This window comes from Centroberyx affinis, unplaced genomic scaffold, assembly GCF_046629955.1.
Source record: "Centroberyx affinis isolate AG114_WGS23_722 - 3 ecotype Tasmania unplaced genomic scaffold, CSIRO-AGI_Caff_v1 ptg000582l_1, whole genome shotgun sequence".
NCBI classification, from domain to species: domain Eukaryota; kingdom Metazoa; phylum Chordata; class Actinopteri; order Beryciformes; family Berycidae; genus Centroberyx; species Centroberyx affinis.
The window spans coordinates 66,148-87,484 of record NW_027279222.1 but is presented as its reverse complement, the minus strand read 5'-3'; the positions used below and the strand labels follow the sequence as shown (position 1 = coordinate 87,484).

Below are 21,337 nucleotides of genomic sequence, written 5' to 3'. Positions count from 1 at the left end.
GAAGTAACGAACCCTTTCAGGTCAGCAACAACTCGTCTTCCTCTGACCTGGTCGGGCACTTTCAGCAACATGTGGATGCTTGGGCAAAATGTCTAGTTTTTCAGGCAAGATTGGTTGCCATATACAGTGCATGTAACATTCATCAAGTTTACAGTTACTGGAAACAAGTTTAAGGTGTCTGTTGTATCACTGGCATTATTGCTGGATGACTTTAATTCAAATCTGTGCTAGTTATGAGCCAACATTACAGTGTTAAGTTACTAATCTCAGAACACAATTGGAATAAAATATTAAGTGTAGGATTTACTAATTGTCTAATTGTGAAAAAGTGACAGTGGAGGAGTTCTTGGGTTTGATTCCCTATGAAACATCCCTTTGGTTAGATTGATAAAGTATTGCTATTGAGTAAAACATCAAATACAAGGGAGGTAAAAGTGAAATAAGTAAGCTGCTGTAATGACAATCACAATTTGACAGTGGAGAGAAAATCCTACACAAATGACCTTTAACACAGATATTTTAAAGGGAAATTTGTTTAGTTATAGTCAAAATCATTTTTGATGTTACACCAAAAGGGCTTAACTATTTCATTTTTTTTCCAGATGTCAAAGATTTTCTGAAGGAGGAAAAAGATAAAAAAAAAAAAAAAAAAAAATTACAATGTGTGAAATTTAGAAAAGAAAAAAAAAAGGTTCTACATGGCACTTTTGTTGTTGCAATGACATTTTTGTTAAAGATAAAGTCTAGAATGTATGCATTAAACCTGTCTTGTGTCATTTATTACACATAAAAGGTAAATGCATTAGTGATAGGCCTCTTATCATGCAGCTTAGCATATTATGTTCTTTCAAAATTTGTTTTATCTTGCTCTTAAGTTCTTGAATGGCATATTGGATGTGCTTCTCGTCTTTCTTATACAGTGTTATATTCTCTAGACCGGTTCAGAGAACACCTTTTCAGAAGAATGTTTAGCCTTATCATAGTGCATGATTTAGGCCTGTATATAGTTGATTATAGTTTTTGAAAACAGCCATTCGCTCTGTGAGAGCCAGTCTGTTTGATTGTTGGGGTTTGGGTTAAGGCTGGTCCCATGACGGTGGTGCGTGGCAGTCGACAGGCGCATGTTCCTCAGTTCAGATCCCGTGTGTTAGTAAGTGGGGCCCAAGAGTGTGTCCCACATCCTCTAGTCCAGGAAACACTGCGCCCACAACAGGTTGAAGAAATAACCTCAACTGGCTGCACTTTAAAGGGGAACACCGGCCATTTAAAAATGTTTAGTGTCAAGGTAATAGAACATAATAGAAGAGACACTACTGCCTGCTCATGCTTGAGCATTCATCGAAAATGTGCAGCAAAACCACTAGGTGGCTACTGTGAGATGTCATTAATTGTATAGAATTAATTACATTTTTGATCTAAATAAACGTTCTATAAATGTCACAATCTGAATCTCTAATGTGAACAATAACGGGTTATGACACGGGAAAACAATGCCATACCTGTCTGAGTAATTTTGTTTCCCCAGTGTTCATAGTCCATCCAGTATTTTACTCATTTTGGAGGAAAAGACACATCACTTGGAGGAAAAGACGTGGTTTGTTTACGTGCTCATTAGCTGCATTGGTTGGTCTGTGTTGTTGGTGTGGTATTGGATGTGGAGTTGATCCCATGTCACTCCTGATATACCAGTCTCAGGCCCTGATCCCATGAGCATCTTGTGTCAAAAAGTTGACTATCCAATGTATATCAGTGAGACCTATGTGTTGATGGATGACATGGATTGACAGTGCAGTGAGTGCAGTGTGTGGAAAATCTTGCAGCCCAATCTGTCAAAAAAGCTGAAAATAGTTTACCTTTAGACAGAGCACAGGTACATGTCATCTGCTAATAGACTTCATCAGCCAATGAAATTTGTACAGACTGCTTCAAAAAGTTGATTGTACAAATTAGGAATAAAATTGAGGACTAAAATTGACTAGCTGTTAAACAGTGTTGTTATTTAGCTGTAAACAAAGGTTCCATGTTGATTAAAATGGGAAATAGTCATGCAAGTTGTGGTTCTCAAACTTTTTTTTTATTTGAAAGACTTCTTCTTAAACCTCACTTTATATGAAGGCCTTCTCATAGTTCTGATTTCTTTTATCTACACTTTTTTTTGTTTTACCTGTTTTAACTATTTGCCTCTTTCATTCTATATATTCTTGCTTTGCTTATCCCTTATCATTTTTATTGTAAATGGTGTTATTTCATTTTTATGTAAAGCACTTTAACTTTGAAGAAGTGCTACATAAATAAAATTATTAAATATTTTGTTTGCCCTGCGATAGTGTCATTTTCTCTCTTCCTGTTTTTGTTTTTTTGTCTAAAGCAAATGGGATCTTTGTCAGCCACAGAAAGTGTGTCAGTGGTGGATGTGGTTTGGGTCTGTCTTGAAATCTGCAAGGCTGCAGATAGACCCTTCCAGTTTACTGTCATTCTCCTATATGAAACAATGACCTTCCGGTTTGCTGTCTGCCACAATTTGAATGGTGGCCTTTTTTCAGTGTGTTAGGTGGTAAACCAATCCAGGCATGTCTACTGCCCTCTTCTGGCCAGCTGGGGTAAGGTGTTGGTTTGTTTCATGGCCGTTTTGGGTGTTGGGACAGACAGAGAAACACGGGAATGCAAAGAGAGGGGCTTGGGATGATTCTCCAAGAGAAGAATTGCATACACAAATATCAATATTTCTTTCAATGCTTTTAAAGGAATAGGGTTCAACTCCTCAATGAGTTATTTAGAGTACATTACGCCAAATCCTAAACATTTGTGTTTTGCAGTCTGAAAGGATGAAATCTTGTCTTTTGGATTGGTTGAATTTCATGTTCATACGGTTGCAAGTGGCATGCAACAAAATATTTAAATAACTAATTTGTTTGGAGTAATTTGTCCTAGTATTTGTTCATCTGTGAGAGAACTGAGGGAAACTTTCAAAAATACTGTAGAAGCCAATAACTCACCATAAAGCTGACACACTGTAGATTTCCATATGCATCTGATAGTTCAAAATATGAGTTTAAGTCCAACTTAATGAAAAAATATTCATCAATGAAATGCATAATACAGGAGGATGGGCTCAATGTTGTAATTAAGGCTTTAATTACAAATACATTTTGATAGTGAATCTAGAAGTGACAAACCAAACTTTCAAAAGGTGACAGAATGCTTCGTTGAATTCTCAAATTATTTACCAAAGTTTATTGAGAACCTTCATACAAAAATCAAATCATGGTCGGAACAAGAGTTATTTATAAAGAAGTAATAATTCCTCATTGTTGACAAAATATGCTTTTGGCGTTTTTAAGGCCTACTAACCCAACACATTTTTGTAACTCATTGCGATTCTTTTTATAAATCTAAAAATGTCGATGCAAACAAGCAAATAAAGACTGCTACAGAGGCAGACGGTAATGATATTTAAAAACATACAGAACTGTAGATACCTGCAAATTAGTTCTCAGTGGTAGTTTACAACACAAACCCACAAAGAATTTGAAATACAACTCAGAACTGCCCAATTCTCAATAGTAGATAAACAGAGGCAGTTGTTTTATTATTCACAACCAACTAACTTCAATGCATCTGTTTCAATGAGATTTCAATGTATGCAAACCAATGTATGTACATTCACTTATTAATAAGCATCTCTCCGGTGGACCTATCGACGAGCCGGCATTAATAGCTGCTTCGCTGTTACTGAATCGGGGAAAAGGTTGTGGTAAGTTGGTAAGGGAACGTAGGCAGCGGTTATCATTTTGCCTAGGAGAGAAGGAATAAGACACCTCATTAGGACCTGGAAAGATTTATCCACACTGCATGTTCTAACAACGTGCAAACCACCATTTCCCAAATTATTACATTTTTAAAGATGCAATAAATTTACAATACATACCTGCAAACCAGCGTCCATGAAGTGCATTTACAGTAGCCATCGCTGCTGGTATTGATGGGCATTTCACATACACATTACCCTGCGTGACAAAGAAAGGATAGGGAAGAATTATATTTTTTGAGTTAATGTTTATATTAAACAACGCGGAGGAACCTGGTTTTCTCCGGATAATCTCAGACCAGTACAACAGTTTGTACGCCTCAACTCACTTGAGTGGAGTTCTTGTCGACGTAAATGTGAACAATTCCTCCGTGCTTGTTGCACTCCTCAATAACATCGTCTTGGATCTCAACATCCCAGCCAGGATCATTTTCCCTGGAAAACATGTTTGGTAATGTTAGAAATCCATTGGCTTCAAAAACTCTCCATGGAACATACAATGGATAACATCAAACACTTAAATCTTTGGTGCGTTAAAAAAGCTTCGTCTAAACTACCAAAATAATGAGGATGTCCTTACGATTGTGGGTTGAACAGGTTGGACAGCTGAAGGCAGTGTGTGGCCAGCGGTTGTGATGGGAGGTTCATGGCCTGGTTCGGAGTGGGGGCTGGAACAGCTGAAAACAACAAACAATGATCAGATGCTGAATTTTCTACAACAGCCTTATGAAGGCTGCTGAACAGCCGTCAGGAAATCCAAAATGATGCTCTGCAACATCTAGAATCTCACCTGCTGCAGCTGCAATGTTTCCAAAGGGGATGGATCCACTCATCTGCAGCGCCTGCTGTGCAGCGGGAGGAATCTTCAGACCAGTTCCTATGGAGATAGAGAAAATAAGGTTTATCACAAGCTTCATTTAAGAGAGAATATCACTGAATTTGACTTTTTAAAAATATAATCCCTATACCGATGGACATCTCAGGGACATTGACAAAGAATAAAGCTGATTTGTTTTGGGGATTCGATGTGTAGCCCTACCGCTGACAGAAAAATGATGCAGGTAGTTCATAAATAGTGAAAAATTGTGAAGCATGTTGTAACTAACCCTCTGCTAGTCTAGCCATAAGCTGCAGACGGCCTGTGGTGCCGAGGTCGATGCCGGTCCTCTCCAGCTCATCGTTGTCCAAGAAAGAGCTGGCAGTCGATGCGTCTGTGCGCTCTGTAACATGCCCCACCTTCATCGGCCGCCCAGCTAGCTCAAAGCCGTTCAGCTGCTCCAAGGCCTTTTTTGCACACTCTGCATCTGCGAACTTGAAAAGACAAACAAAAAAATCATTGCCAAATAAACCACAAAAGCACAGTAAAAGATATAGCTGGCAGGACACCACACACATTTAACAGGCTGTAATTACCGATATGAAGCCATATCCTTTGGATCGTCCAGTTTCACTGTCCATCATGAGCTGTATGCCCTCAATCTTTGGGAACAAAACAGTACAGAGGATTATAATATGAATACATTTTTAAGAGGTACTAGAATTTCTCTAAGTCCAACTTCTACTTTATTTATCGAACTTTGTTTCTAACACTCACCCTTCCAAAAGGCTCAAAGATCCCTCGCAGCATGTCCTCAGTAATGTTGAAGTGCAGCGAGCCCACATAGAGCCGCATCGGTCCAGCACTGCCCTTCTGCAGGTTATTGGCTGTGGCTGCAGCTCTGTTTTTCTCTGCCTGCAATTATATACAGAAAAAAATATGAGGTTATGTTATTGACTCACTATATTTACCATTATGAAAAAGCATCACAGAAACACTAACTAGAGATGCAGTTGGTCCCAACACAACCCGGTTGAAATGAGTTTCTGTTTGAAAACTGTTTAATATGATGGCATTAGCCAACATTAGGGAACTAAATGAGCTCCTGATTGCCTTTCTAATGTGGTCTTCTTTGGCATTTACAAACACTTCAACACAAATTGGTGAGTCCAAGGTCCAGCAGAGAGCTTTAGGTGCCATCAGACTGTAAACTCTCCTGCCAGCAGCGCTTGCCTGAGCCAAATGAGGGGGAGCTGAAGCTGTCTATCCAAACTATCCTGGACCTCTTTATTGCTTTCCTGTCAGGACAAATCTACGCATCATCTTGGATGTCCAGTACATTATGAAGGTAAATTGAATATATTACGGTGATTATTAGTAAGTATGGTTTTTACAATACATGCTTGCACCCTAGACACATTCTGTACATGTGTGTGGCCTCCTGTAGACCTGGGAATGCAAACACAATGCACATTTTGCATATCCTGTATGTATGCCATCAATTCACATATTTGTATTCTTCATATTTTCATTTTCCCATGTTATATTGTTACATATTATCCCTCATTATATTAATCAGATTCCCCACTACATTTCTAAATCAAAAGGATAAAAGGTGTTCTTCCAAATAGAAAAACAAGCTATACACTGATATACAGACATTAGGATTTCCATGCGTGCAGTAACAGTTAATCCATTGCAAGTTTCTGACAATTTAAGTCAGGCTGGGTTGAAATAATCCACCAATAAATCACCATCAAGCACTCAGACACCCACCTGAGAGGCCTGGACAATGATGGGCACTCCTAACAGCCTCTGGCCAGTCAGACCAATAGCCAGTGGGACAGAACTAGCCTCCTGAAATTCTATGTAGGCAATGCCCTTTGACCTCCTGGAATTTCTGTCTGAGATCATTCTCACATCTCGTACCTAGAAAGAAAAACAGTGAAAAGTTAAAGGAACATTTCTGAGTGGATAATAGATTGATGGATTATAATAATTATGATAAATAGATTTGCAAATCAACTCACTTTTCCCACAGCTGAGAAGAAATCTTCCAGGTCTCGAGCTCTGATTCTTGCAGCGAGCTGCATACAGAAAACTGTGCGGGCATCCCTCTCCTCTGGTGTTAGATTGTCAAGTGGTTGTCTAAAAATAAAGGAGACAAATTAATTATTATTATTAATTAATTAAATGCTTCTAGAAACACTGGGAAAAAAGCCAGGTTAATAAATGATTGGTAAAATGGACAATGTTTATGGCACTGTTCATCACAGTAAGGAGCCAAAAAGTAGTTAAGTGAATGATCATCTCACCTGACTGGACTCTTTTCTTTTTTGAAGGGGCTGCGGCTTCTGGAACGTTTCCGGCTAAAATAAAAAGAACAACCACTTTTTATTTCATACAAGGCCAAAAGAAAGAGTTTACATGCTAAATGTGAGAAAGAGGCTGGAGCCCCATTTACTACCGGCCACTACAATGTGTGTCCTGCTGAAGTGTGACAGACGCTGAACCCCTACTGCTCACTGGATAAGCATTAATGACTAAAATGTAAATCTTAACTCTAAGCAGCATCATTTTTTTTTTGTGCAAATTAATTTCTTCTCAGCATTACAAAGAAATACAACTGTTTAAGACATGGTGGATGTTTTTTTTTTTTTTGTGAAGCCTATAACTCCATTCTCTGAATAAAAATGAGTATAATCTTGCATAGGCTGTTAAACGCAGGGAAAGCAAATCATGGTTTATAGGTAGGCTGTCAACAAGACCAATCAACCCATCCACTATGTAAAAACTATTTCACAAACAGGCCCCAAAAACAACTTCAGAGTAGAGACGCCTCAATAATGCTCTGACCAAATAACATTTTGTGTACTCGCCTATATAAAATACCAAAATGAGTTCTTGATATTCAGCTACTTCATCTATAGACTGTTTCATTCTGTTTCATTTTCTTTTCTAATCACATTGCATCATACCGTCTGATTTTTTCAAAGTAAATAAAGAATATCAATGTCATTACACAGGAATGTAGTAACTGTTTTTGTTCTCTTGGCCTTTATGTCAAGTCCATGACTTTAGCCTGGTATTGGACTGACACTGGTATCTGTGCATCCCAGCCTCATAAAGTTCAAATACATCCAGAGAAATGGTAACTTTGCCAAAATCATAAAATTAATGTCCTTCACCCCAGAAAACAGAAGAATACTACCAACTAGGCCTTCTTAATACTTAAAAGGGTGTAATATCCTGGTGATGTCCAGATAGTAGCTCTATCCAAGCAAATTGTAGCAAGCAGAAAGAAGAATAAACCATCTCATCTTAGTACAACTACTAGACTGATAAAAATATGGCAAAATAAATAAGAGCCTATTAAGTTTAAGTGGTCACATACAAGGGGCTCCTGCGTGCTTTGTACCGCCCAGGACGTTCCCTGCTTCGGGAGCGGTGGCGCTCCTTGCTGCGGCTTCGTTTCTTTTCCCGGCTTCTGCTTCTCCTCTTGCCCTTCTTTCGGTCCTTGCTTTTGCTTCTTTTCTTAGAGCCTGGGCTCCGGCTCTTGGTCCGGCTCCTCTTTTTCCTGGAACACGACACAACACTACTATCGACATGCAAAGCGAGCAATCTAAAATAAATGAATGAATGGCCATCTGTGCTCTGCTACTGTAAGCCCAATATATTAGATTCAAAACTTACTTCTTGCTGTGCTCATCATGTCCGTTTGCATGAGAGGACTTGATCTCATCCTAAGCAAGGTTGATAGAAGAACATCATGAGGACGTAGATGAAACATTTCAAGTCGTCATGGTAAAGAGGGTGGGGTGGGACAAGAGAAAATGCAAAATACATTTAATTATAATAATATTTCCAACTTCCTACTGTCATTTCTGGACAGTGTCCTTGCACAACCCCAATAGTTTCCCATCCCACTCCAGATCTCAGTTTTAACAAGATTGCTCAGTACTCAATGCAACAAAGCAAAGTTAAGGGAAAGTGTCCAACATTTTAGCATAGTTCAGGAAGCTTTGACAATACTTTGGTCATCTCCACCCTTCCCCTTCTAATAAGTCGTACCAATGCCACTATCTGTGCCTAAGCCCCATGAGGCCACGCATGGCCCACAGCCACTAAAAGAGATCCTGTGTGGTTGGTGTCAGTCCAGTGATCTTCACCCATTTTCGTTCTTGGACTGTAAGAGCTCGATGCCACCTCTGTCACACATCTCGCCCTGAAGCAAACAGGGATTCACACTGCTTAGTAATATTGACGCCCAAAAAAATAAAAAAAACAAAAAAGAAATCCAGTAGTTCAGCCACATGTTAAACTACCTATGTCTTTTGATGTAATCCTTTTAGCCTTTTCATTCAAGAAGGAAATTATATACTATTGAAAAGCTGACTTAACAATAATACATAGATGCTAGATAGTCATATCTATTTTATCGTCAACCTAGAATTATATCAATATTTCTGGTGTCGTGTAGCATGCAAAGTCAAGATGCTGATTCACAATCTGACAGTAATTACAGTTGACTACGGCAAAGAGGCAGTATTCATATTTCAGAGCAAGTGAAAAGAATTATTCATTAATCTGTACCTGGCCAAAAGATCTTGACATGGCTCTCATGTCTGTACAATAAAGCTGCAATTGCTATGACTACATTTTCTATTGTTCAGTGACTATGATGTTTGTAACTGTAACACTGTGATAATTAAAAATAAATAGGATTTTGTATCCCTTATGAAATCTGGGAAACTAAATCAAGGAACATAACATTATAACTTATGCTGATACGGGACAAAGAGCAATTTGGTGTTGGTTAAGTAAGTTACTTAAAGTGACACAATGAGTGTAACGCCTGTTCGAGCCACACTTTGTAGGGCATTTTTCCATTTCTGAACAGGGTTTTGACTGTTTGTAAAAAAAGGACCATGCATTTAGAAATGGTGACGCCATGCAGATTGTAAATCTGAATACTGCCTCCTTTGCAAGACAGGTAAAATGGGCTTATCATCCATTGGCATTCACCTTGTTGCAACTGAACAGGGATTGCTCTATGTTGAATCTCTTTTAGTCCTAAGGGAACCACAGTACATCAGTATATTTGCGCAATAACTACCTTCCTTTTTTTCACAGTTCACAGTGGAATCAAAGATGAATTCATGGGAGTAGAGGTGAGATATCATTAGGCAAGTCTATAAAGAGAGATAGATGGGGATTTATTCATAATTCTGTATTGCGTTGGAAATACTCATCATACCACACAACATTCAAATATGCTCGGTAACAACTTAATAGCAAATTGGTCTCAAGAAGACTAAAAGGTAATACTGAAAATAGGCCTCGTCTCTGTAACCTGCAACCCACCTTTCTATATGGAGCCTCCAGCATAGCCTCAACGTCAAAATCGTCTGCCATGGTCCTGTGAAAAAGAACAATAATTAAATTAAGCAGGTTAATGTTACAGTATAGCAGCTGGCTCGGGACGCGGTGTTTCAAACGTGTTTTCCTTAACCCTCACTACAAACATTCCTCAACAACATCTGCTGAGTTAACGTTTGCTCTTCGCAGGCATCCAATGGTGCCTAATCTAATAATAGTAAACGTCTACAGTAAACTACTACCAATCCTAGTAACGTTACACTGGCTCAGTAGAACAGGAAGACATTTAAGGTTAACGTTAAGTTAACAATGTGTTGGCCTTTGCTAACAGGATCACTGGAAGCTTCGGCCGCATTGTTTCACGTCTCAGTGGCTTGTTTATACCTAACAAATTACATTTAACGAGATGGCCCTGACCAATAATAACAAACACATCGAAAAAGTGCAGTTGAATTATACTAAAATAGTGCTATAGCAGTTCGAAATAACGTTGATGTTAGCATAAATTAGCGCTAGCAGTTTACTGCCAGCAACGTTAGCACACAGCTTTTTCCTGGTGGCGAGCTAGCTTCATTAGCAAACATTACATTTAGCAAACATTACCTTTTGGAAATGATAAAAATGTGTGTCAAAATCAAAAATCTCGAAAATTGTGCAGTCGAAGATACCCGTCTCGTCGTCTTCTTCTTAACAGATCACGCAAAACTAATTTAAATTCACCATTTGCTAATCTGTGTAAAGTTGCTTGCTTCTTGCTAGCTAGCCGTAGCAGGTCGTGGCCTGGTTTCGAAATGCTTGAAGGGACAGTAAGCCCTCAACTCTGTCTTACAGACGAGGGGCGGCGCCAAGGGAGACTTGCTAAGGGCGTGGAAAGAGAGGGGATAGACAAATACAGTGTACCTTTGACAAATATCCCACCTTATGTCCATGCTATCACCTATGCTTGAGGTCTCCTTCGCTCTCACAGACTCCGTCATACAACAATTAAAGTGCATATTTATTTAAAGTGAGTTTAATCACATAGATGAACAGGCCTGTGCTTTTTTTTTTATTATCAATGGCGAGTCTCCTCCAAACTTTGTTTGGGGTGCTTCCCTGAAAACATCTCAACTTGAAGTACACCACGCATTACATCAATGTCATTGTCCTCAGTTTCACAAGCTGAAGCTGGTCGAAGCACATTTTGGTGCATCGTGTGACCGCACCTTAAGGTGAAAATAGCCCTTGAAACTAGCAGTATCTAGGCGGAGCTGTTGGACAAGATGATGAATCTCTTTGTGTTCTGTTCTCTCTAGGAGAGTGTTTCCAGACTCTAGTCTTCTGGAACCTACGGAGCCCCTAAAGTCCCGAAAGGTGATATTTTTTTGATCTTGTGCGCACAAGTTAATTATCTTGTGGGAACATGTTATTATCTTGTGCGCACAAGATAATAACTTGTGTGCACAAGGTGATATTTTTTTATCTTGTGCGCACAAGTTAATTATATTGTTCCCACAAGATAATTAACTTGTGACAAGGTGATATTTTTTTTACCTTGTGCACACAAGTTAATTATCTTGTGTGCACAAGATAATAACTTGTTCCCACAAGATAATTAACTTGTGCGCACAAGATAAAATAATATCACTTTTTGGGACTTTAGGGGCTCTGTAGGAACCAGATCACCACTGGTTTTCTATCCTACCATGTAGTTAATTGCATTCACCTGGCATCCTGGGTCTAAATCAGTCCCTATAAGACAGCTAGAATGAAAACCAGCAGTGTTCTGGGAACCAGTGCTCTAGGAATATGTTGTGTACCCACATCCTCATTATGGCCTTCTCACCCTGTTCTTCAAGCGCCGCCCCTCGTCTGTAAGACAGCATTGAGGGCTTATACACCCTTTGACCATTTCAGTCTTCGAAATGGCGCTCTTCCACGCGAGAACATAGTCCGTTTAGGTTGGTTTGTGTTCCGCTGTAGCAACGGCTCTGTGCCGCCACCTAGTGACTATTAAAAAGAAATGCCTAACCCGGGTTTATGGATTATGCATTCATTCGAACCCAAGGGTTGGCCAACCTGCCTACAGTACTTTTATACTGACATTTTAGTTGTTTATTGCTCTCTGTATCTAGGGCTTGGAGCTTAGTCACTATCACAAGAAAAAGCAAACTGCAGAAAGACTATTTATTTCACAGCACAAACTTGGGAAATAGAAAAGAGCAACATGAGATTGGCTATTTGCATTTCTGTTTCCTTTTATGTTCACATCTAGGGCAATAAACAAGACCTTTACTGGTTAAACAGTGATGGACAGTGTCATTGCACTCATGCACTGGTGCTGTTTTGCATTGTTATCTGTGATTATGATACAAATAACTTGCACAGTACACAAAGATTTGGTAAAGAAATGGTAATAATTGTAGCACATTGTCAAAGTGGGGGTAAATTATGTTATTTGTAACAAAGAATATATTTACATTTAATTCAGTATCAATGCCAGTCAGCTGCATAGACAACACTACTATTGCATATCAGGCAGCAGAATCCTCAGCTGCAATTATGTTATTGAGTTTAACTGGTGAATCGTAGTCCGGAGGAACGTCAAAAAACAGCTCATCATCAAAGCAGAAATCATCCGATGGTGATGCAAGGTATGGCAGCTTCAACACAAAGCCTGTGATGATGCCTCCGAGCGCCGACACTCCTATGGTAGAGCACACAGCTGCTACCTGGTAGAGAGCCTGTTCCTGGGCAGTTCTTCCCAAGCCTGGCTGTAAACCAGGGATCAACACCTGGAGCTCAAGCAGTTTAGGGTCCCCTGCCACTGGTGCTCTGTGGGTAAAGATCTCATACATACTGGGGCCATAAACCTCCTCTGTAGCTGTCAGTATCGCACCTATCCCCGCAGCACAAGATATAAGTCCTGTTAGGCCGTGCAAGTTATGTATTCCACACTGATCCTGGATCCTGAAGCGCCGGGCCAGGAAGGGGCTTAGGTACTTGTAGCCCAGCATGCAAGCAGTGCAGCCCGTCATACCCAGAGCGTACGCAGCCGCAGGTGATATCATCATGTCCACAGATGCCCCGACTGTCACGCCTCCGGCCAGGGTCACGTTCTGAACATCGGCCATGGTGAGCTTACCATTTTTGTTAAGCATTGCAGAGAGAGCGAAGGCTGTGAGCGTGGAGGCACTAAGGCCGATGAAGGTGTGCAGGACGGCCCTGTGCTGGTCGTCCCCCTTCAGGGTCAGCGCTGAATTGAAGGAGGGCCAAAACACCCACAGGAACAAGGTCCCCATCACGGACAAGATATCAGACTGGTAGCTGGTGTTGTCCTTTGCGTGGCCTTCATTTAGGCGAGGCCTGTACAGTACAAATGTGACGCCCAAGCCAAAGTAACAGGCAAACAGGTGGATCAGAATAGAGCCTCCCGCATCATTGATCTTCAGATACGTCACCACGGCCCATTCTGTCACCGCAAAGACCGGGACTTCCAGCAGAGCCATAACCAGCAGCTGCACTGGACTTGTCTTCCCCAGCACTGCCCCAAAAGAGATTAGCACCACAGCACAGGCAAACTCTGCATTTATGAGGTTGATCACCCCGAGGCGGATCTTACCGTCACGGCTGAATTGGAAGTACCCCTGCACTAGGATGGCCCACTGGATGGCAAATGTAGCTGTGAGGAAGTTAAAGACCATCCCTCCGAAGCCATAGAGCCGAAAGAAAGCCAAGAGGCACCCAAAGCCGAGGAATATCATGACCTGTATGTCAGTGAAAAAGGGGTAGTCCCTGTACATCGCGTTGTCCATGGGGTTGGTCTCATTGGTCTGCAGTTTGGCATCAGTGCTGTCATCGTAGGTGACAAAGGTGGCATAGAGGGCAAGAATGACCACCTCTATGACAACCACAAATACAGGTAACTTCACTCGAAGGCTGGTCGAATGCTTCCTCATCCTGACAGCTCTTTCAAACAAATGACAGTCATTTCTTTTCCAGCCTTTATATAATCTCCACTTAGATAAGAAAGGTCCAAAGCATAGGTTAAGCTTTCCCTCTCACTAACAAACACAGGCAATATTCCCTTAGCTTGAACTTTGGCCGTTGTAATAAGCCATTTCACAGTCCTGCGATATCAGCATTCTTTTTTTTTTTTTTTTGGATTTGCATTTTATAACACAATAGATGCATCAATAAAACAACAATGTCTCGTCTCATACCTAACACCAGCATCATCTTTATAAGTTAGGTAGAGAGGTCACAGGTAGCATACAGTACACTGTGCATTTCTGTGTTGAATGTGTAAACTGGTACAGCTGACATCACCTATCTGTCTTGCTAGCTGTTGTTTACTCTCATTTCCAAAGAGCCGATATCATGAAGTGATTGTGGATGGTTGATTTCCATTTGAGAACATCTTGTGAAATGACTATCAATGAGTTTGCTGACACACAAACAGGCATTTGACAGTCTACACACTCTACCCTTAGGTTATAAATTATGGTGTCAGTGTTATATGGTTCTAGCTCAGTGTTACGTTACTTTTCTAATTGGTCTGTCACAATCAATGCTGTTCAGTGTGTTTAGCCCACATTCAAGCCCATGCACTTTGATCAATACATTTTAAAGAGTGAGGTGAGGTGACACTTTTTTCAAGTCTTCAACAAAGGATTACTAGTAGCACAAAAAGTCTTTGATATACCAATTTGTCTCCTAAAATACATGTATTACTTCTTGCCAATAATGTAACTTCCTTGATAACACCTGCTGCATGCCACTAGTCCTCTGACTATTATTTGATATACTGTAGAATGCCTTTTTTAAAGGGTGGTTCACTCTTTTTAAACCTTTATTTATCCAGGAAAAGTTGACTGAGCATGCATACTGTTTTCCAGAAACAGCCACTTGAAAGGTGTCCAGTACAACCACAGTCATCTACTTCCAGCCAGTTCCACTGGAGAAGTTGGGGGTTCAGTCCTTTGCTCAAGGGCTCCTAGGCAGTAGTTGTTGAAGGAGAGGAGATTGTTAGTTATTCACTTCCTCTTGCCACGTTTTCCCAGCCAGTAGGGGGATTTTTCCAGTCACAGCCACCACTTCTCTGACCTCGAGGCTACCACCGCCACAATCCATAATAGTGGAATTTGAGAAGTATATTCTTAGCTTTTATGATGACCTGTCAGACCGAAGTCATTTCTGTAGTGCAGCTTTTACTATGACCCTTCTCTACAAATACATTGGTACACAAAACCTATGAGTAGATTGAGTCAAAGACAGTAGGCTTTATATCACATGATAGGCTACTGTATTACCATGCAGAATATATTTAATTTATGTTATAGTATAATTTCCTTTAAAACGAACTTGTTACATTGCTATTGTTTTAAGCAAAAACAAAGATAGATGCTTCTTTGCATGTGAAGTGGTGGTTTTAGCAGTCATTATGCACTTATGCCTGGAACAATTTATTCTCCACAACAACATTCTTGCTGTTTTCTAGGGCGTTTTCACACCTGCGCTTTTAGTCCGGTTAAATCGGATTCTGGTTCGTTTTCCCCCTTGGTGCGATTCGTTTGGGCAGGTGTGAACACAGTAATCGCACTCGGGTGCAGACCAAAACAACCGCATCGAGACCCTTAAATCACAGCAACATGAACACTTCAGATCTTTGAGTTGTTGTGTTGTTAGGCTGCTGGTACAAAGCAAATGTAGGAGGAGGTTCTGCCAAAATACAACAGTGAAGAACATGGAAAGGGTCGAAAAACTGCTAAATTAACAGTCTGCTTATTTAAAGGTAACTTCATCATCATAAATCATGTTTAATGTTTTTCTAGCACTTCAGAATAATAGTAATACTTATTTCATTTTGCGAGATACAAACTGTCTTGAAGGCTTGCCCCAAAACACTACATTATTCCACCTATAATGGCATCATTTAGCACAGCTAGCAATCATATTGTGAAACCACTGTAGGAAAAATGAGAGACTGATGCTTTTAGCAAGTCACTGTTGTATTAAAATGTTTTTAATTTATTGCATTTTGTGCAGACATAGGTATAAAATGGTTTCATTAAACCATTAGCCATAGTTGCATAAGCATTTGACACGGTAAAACATAAAACAATTTTTATATATCATTTTAGAACACAATACAGATTGCCTATTTTTAAATCTGTAAAATATTCAACTTGCATTGACACACATATTAAACATTTTGTCTCTAAGATTATAATCACTGATATATTTACAGATGTCCCATCTTTACCTTTCCATACAATTGCACACACTGCTATCACTCACACAAGCACATGCATACACACATTGTCAGGTTCACACACACAGCATACACACATGTAATCATGTAACAACAACACACACACACTTTCAAACATGGGATTTTATTCAATATCATAATTTTTGTTCCTGGGAAAGGGAGCTTGAAAAAACTACTACTGACCAATGACTAAGATCTCTACGTTTAGAACGACACCATCTTCTAGCGCTGAATGATTCTCTTATGAATCAGAAGTAAATACAGTAGGCTACTATGAGTGGAGATTTAGAAATACTAGTTCTTGTCTTTTGTTCTTGTTGATGTTATGTGCTCACACTTCTCAGAGTCATTAGGGAAACACTGAGGGTGGCACAGACATTCAGCAAATAAAAGAGGACAAACTGACATGTTTACGGTGAGGTGAGGTTTATGCTACTGCATCGAAAACAAGACACCTACATGCATACACTAGGCTCTACATTTGAAGGGAATTAGAATAGTTAAACAATGTAAATTCCTGCAAAAGCTACAGAAGGCTAATAAGATTTCCTCTTTGACATGAGATGAAGGGATAGAAATTCTCACAGAACTTGCTCAGGAAGTAAACTACTTTACGGCACTATGCCAGGAGGAACAAGGATATGCGAATAGAATTAAACTGATACTTTCCCCATAACTCATTAATATTGAAAGTTGTGTTTGTACATCCTACTGTAAGAGAAACTGTTACATACCAAGACCATGTTTTCTACTTTTTGAACCAACAGATTTAGAGCAAAATATGAAAAGAGTTCTAACATTATGACAAGTACATGTGTATGAAGTCATTATGTCTGTTCAAATAATTACTAAATCATACAGGAGGCAAAACTAAAGATCTATTGAAGACACAAAACCAAACCAAACCAAACCAAACCAAACCAAACCAAACCAAACCAAACCAAACAAAACAAAACAAAACAAAACAAAACAAAAAAGTCAGAAAGGTACTTTACAGGATAATCTGACTTCATGCATCAGGATGAATACAATTTATTGTGCACATACCATGTGTGCAAGAGACATCACAGTCAAAACGCCTGACACTGTTTTGGCTGTAACACATAAGCCTCTCAGTAATATTACGTAACAAAGGAGAAACCGGAGGTCTAATTGAATTGGCCAAGTTCTTTCAGAGTTATCTGACAGGTGCCTTCCAGCTCAAATTAGTCTCAATGTACTGAGCTCAAGGTCCAGGGGAACAGGATGAGGATACTTGCATCAAAGAGCCCTTTTCAAAACATTTTTAAATAACGCAGATCACTCACTTGACATCTTTTTTTTTTTTTTTTAAGTGAAGAATGAGGGTCTTAAATGGACAGATGCACTCTCTCAGATGTGCAAATCTTTCAGTTCAGCAAATTAGCAACAAACTGCATATTTAAAATGATTTGAATACTTTAGTAAATATATCCTGTCACATCCCTCTTCACATGACACCATAACAATGGTCACAAAATCATGCAAACAGCAGTATCACTTAATTGTTTTCAACTTTTAAGATTCTTAAAGAAGTTACATCTTATATACATTAAACTGTCTACCCATGTCTATACAGATTCAGCTTTCTATTACAATTGCTCTTCCATGTAGGTGCTACTTGTATAACACAAGACAGATGAAAGAAGAAAGTCTTGATATTTTGGAAATGTGTTCAAGATATTTTGAAAGCAGGTGCTCCAATTCTGTCTGCATTTTCAACAAAATAACATTAAATGGAATTCTCTTGAAATATCTTTTGAAGGATTAACAATTAAATAAAGCAATCATGTACACACTGACAGTCAAAATCTCCACTGACGTTGTCTAATTCCTTTATATTTGTGTTTGGCTCGTCATAAAGTTGTAGCAGCATTTGTTTCTAAATTATATTTTCCACAGATATAGAGCACACACCATACATTTAAGATATTTCAAGCTATTAAATCCATGAAATTATTTTTTTTCTAAAACACATCATACAAAAAAATAATTGAATTCTCCTAGATACAATTTGTTTCATACACTATTCGCAAACACAATGATAAATTGCAGTTTTTAATCTCTGAAACACATATAAATGTGAGATTTAATATGTTTATATGTTGTATATCTGTTTACAAAAATAACAATTTAAGTGTGGGTCATAATATATGATTTAATAGTTTTACAGGTCTGTGTCAAAATAATAAATAATAAATACAATTCTAGGTTCATTCATTTTTCCCATAATACTTTACACTACAAGGCTGTATGAAAGTTTATTAAGTACAGATGCTGGGCCAAAATCAGCTGTAATTTCACATTTAAAGTCTACATAAAATACTGTTATACTTAATCCCACATTAGACTTTGTACTAAAAAGGGTTTGTATCAAAACATTTTTTTTCCCATTACATATTGGCACATTTTGATTGCAAGCATTTGGTAAAAAAAAAAAAAAAAAAAAAAAAGAACAATTATGGACAGTTATTATTTTGAACCCAATAAGAAAAAAACATCTTTGAGTAATGTAGACTGGTCATGTTTTTGGATTGTGATAACGTTCACATTTCATGAAATTATCTAGCAAAGTCATTCTTGTTAACTGACTTTTCTTATCGTTCAAATCTACTTTATATTAACTCACAATATTCTACTATAAAAACAATAGAGAGGATAAAATATGTAAGATCCCAGTAGGCCCTGATCAACTGGCATGAGGCATCAGGACTCTGGGAGCAATACATATCAGATGATTAGTGAATGTGCAGTATTTACAACAGTCAGTTTGAGTTCATACTGTATTGCAGCATATCATTCAGTCCATTCAATCTGTATGATCCCTGCCTAACCCCGGGGATAATGAAGTCAAACAATCAGGTTTGGGATCATGACTAAATCTGTATCAAATCCATTTTGGACATGGACCACCTCTCGTTTTATTTTAATTTCTGTTAAGCTCCCTGTGATGAGTGAGACAAGTGATATTGACGAGAGGTAAATCCCTCGTATGAGGAGGAGAGGCCAATCCTGATCACATTGCTCTGATAGTACGGACTCAGTTCATGGCCAGAGATAAGTAAAGAGGCCATACAGACACAAATCCAACTACAACTATAACTATAAACATAACTATAGACTTTGTGCACTAGAATGAGTGCAAACTAGTACAATCGATCTGTATGATCAATCAGTCTGGTTCTGTTTTGGGTCCTAGGATTGCTCTCTCCTCCCCACATTGTTTTATTTGTTCCATGTAGTCATTTCCTACAGATGAATATGAATATACTGTATGCAGATAGAAATCCTCATCTGACCTTCTGACCCAGTGTGAACTAATAGGAAGAGCTTTTTGCTTTTGCTGCCTAGTGAATTATTGACCTATATGCTTCCAACCATACTTTTAAAATACATGACAAAGACAGAAATGAATAGATGACTTAATAAATAAATAACATGGATAATAAATAAATAAATAATAGAAAATGAGGACGAATTACAAAGAACCCTCCTTTTTTTTTTTTTTTTTTTTACAAATGACCCTCATCCACGAGAAACTAAAGCAAAGGGACAGAGGGACAATTCAAAATACCACAAAGGAAAAAACACAGGAATGACCATACAGCTCGGCCTACAGTATCTAGAGTGTGATGCTGGTTGGGCTCCAGAGAGTAGACAGTCTGGAAAGAGCTGGGGCCAGTTGCATAAAGATAGACCCAGTCTTAGACTTAAATGTGACCTTAAGTCAAACTTGCTATAGACACTTATATTTACCTGTTCCTACTACTTCTTGATTGTTGTAGCTCTCTAATGGGTTGTTTCTGTCTCTAAAGACTCACTCTTTTTCAGGTTCTTTCCAAAAACCAAAGATTTGCCATCCTTTATGAAATAGCTACAGTATTTAAACTTCCCGCTCTGACAGTTAGGCCGACTCCTTGCCATAATAACAAAATTCTTAACTCAAGATTAGTCAGGGGGAAGGTGGCTAACTTTCCTACCTCAAAATAAATCAGTCCTAATATTTAAGTAACAGACAGTCTTAATTAGCCGAGTCCAACCTGAGAATGTAAGACCAGTCTAAGGCTTAGACTAGTCTTAAACTAACTTCATGCAACTGGCCCCTGGTTGTCTGAGGATGAGGATGATGAAGACGATGTGTGATGACTGGGTGGGATGTGAAGGAGCTTCCTGGTACGGTACAGAGGTAAAGAGAGAAAGAGAGGGCACAGTCCATCTAGAGGTCATGTGTAGCGAGTGAGCCGCCATTTAAACGACTGGCCCTTCAGGAGTAGATGGTGATGACCTCGCGTCCGCCTCCACGCACTAGGAGGACCCGATTGAGGCCTTCAGTGAGTACCTCGAGGAACTCCATGTCTGAGAGAGAGAATCAAAGTGAAGGAATTTAATTTAGTGCGGTTTATAGTTGGATTACTCTCAGTACCAGTCTGGACACACCTGATTGAATGTACTGTGTTTTTCATTATCTTAAAGCCATTTTGATCTAAAGGCTTATGCTTAAATGCTTGAAATGTGTTTCTTAGACAAATATGAATAGTGAAGTTGATGCCTATGAATGAATTTCTTTCCAAAGCATTTGCCTTTCCATCAAGACAGAGAGAAGAATCTAAAGAATCATTTCATAGTTTTGATGTCTTCACTATTATTCTAAAATGTGAAAAATAGTTAAAAAAAAAAAATGCCTGTTGTAACTTTTGACAGGTCGTGTATATAGATAGTTTCTATTAGTGTAGGATGAAGTGATAATTTCTACGACATACTGCACTGTGTTAAGTACTGCTACAGGTACAGTGCATAAATACTGATACATGATGATGTTTAGAATATGTTCTGCGAAGATGTAGACATGAAGGATACAGTTCTCGTTGCCCATGCGGTTCCTGGGAGGTCCAGGCATGTTGAGCAGAACCAGTTTTGCCTCCTTGGACTTCTTGGTGATGACCTCATTGAGCCGCAGCGCTGTGTGCATGCGCCTCACATCGGACTGGTTCCTGATGAGGCACGACACGAGAGAAGATTGGGCCAGGGCCTGGTATTTGGTTTACAAAACGGTCTTTTAAGT

The 21,337-nt window shown here is 39.1% G+C and overlaps 1 protein-coding gene and 2 pseudogenes across 1 annotated transcript; all 3 read right to left on the bottom strand.

The window, feature by feature from the left end:
- Window positions 1–3,146: 3,146 nt before the first annotated feature.
- Window positions 3,147–10,778, bottom strand: LOC139643342 (RNA-binding protein 39-like). Its single transcript, XM_071518472.1, has 15 exons — window positions 10,608–10,778; window positions 9,990–10,044; window positions 8,319–8,368; window positions 8,020–8,202; window positions 6,941–6,994; window positions 6,656–6,773; window positions 6,402–6,554; window positions 5,403–5,540; window positions 5,222–5,287; window positions 4,915–5,119; window positions 4,599–4,685; window positions 4,389–4,485; window positions 4,138–4,243; window positions 3,929–4,007; window positions 3,147–3,795 (listed from the first exon to the last, which is right to left on the bottom strand). Exons 2-15 carry the CDS (start codon window positions 10,038–10,040, stop codon window positions 3,695–3,697), a joined length of 1,488 nt encoding a protein of 495 aa, XP_071374573.1. The 5' UTR covers window positions 10,041–10,044; window positions 10,608–10,778; the 3' UTR covers window positions 3,147–3,694.
- Window positions 10,779–12,517: 1,739 nt separating this feature from the next.
- LOC139643344 (ammonium transporter Rh type B pseudogene) lies at window positions 12,518–13,942 on the bottom strand (annotated as a pseudogene).
- A 6,597-nt stretch (window positions 13,943–20,539) lies between these two features.
- Window positions 20,540–21,337, bottom strand: part of LOC139643349 (solute carrier family 12 member 5-like) — a 59,256-nt pseudogene continuing 58,458 nt past the window's right edge.

What these genes read in the sequence shown, in the direction of transcription:
- LOC139643342 (XM_071518472.1), bottom strand. Translation starts at nt 10,040, where the DNA reads ATGGCAGACGATTTTGACGTTGAGGCTATGCTGGAGGCTCCATATAGA. An exon ending in AAAGCACGCAGGAGCCCCTT is followed by an intron (nt 6,995 to 8,019) that starts GTATGTGACCAC and finishes TTTTTATTTTAG; the next exon opens with CCGGAAACGTTCCAGAAGCC. An exon ending in TCATGGACGCTGGTTTGCAG is followed by an intron (nt 3,796 to 3,928) that starts GTATGTATTGTA and finishes CTTCTCTCCTAG; the next exon opens with GCAAAATGATAACCGCTGCC.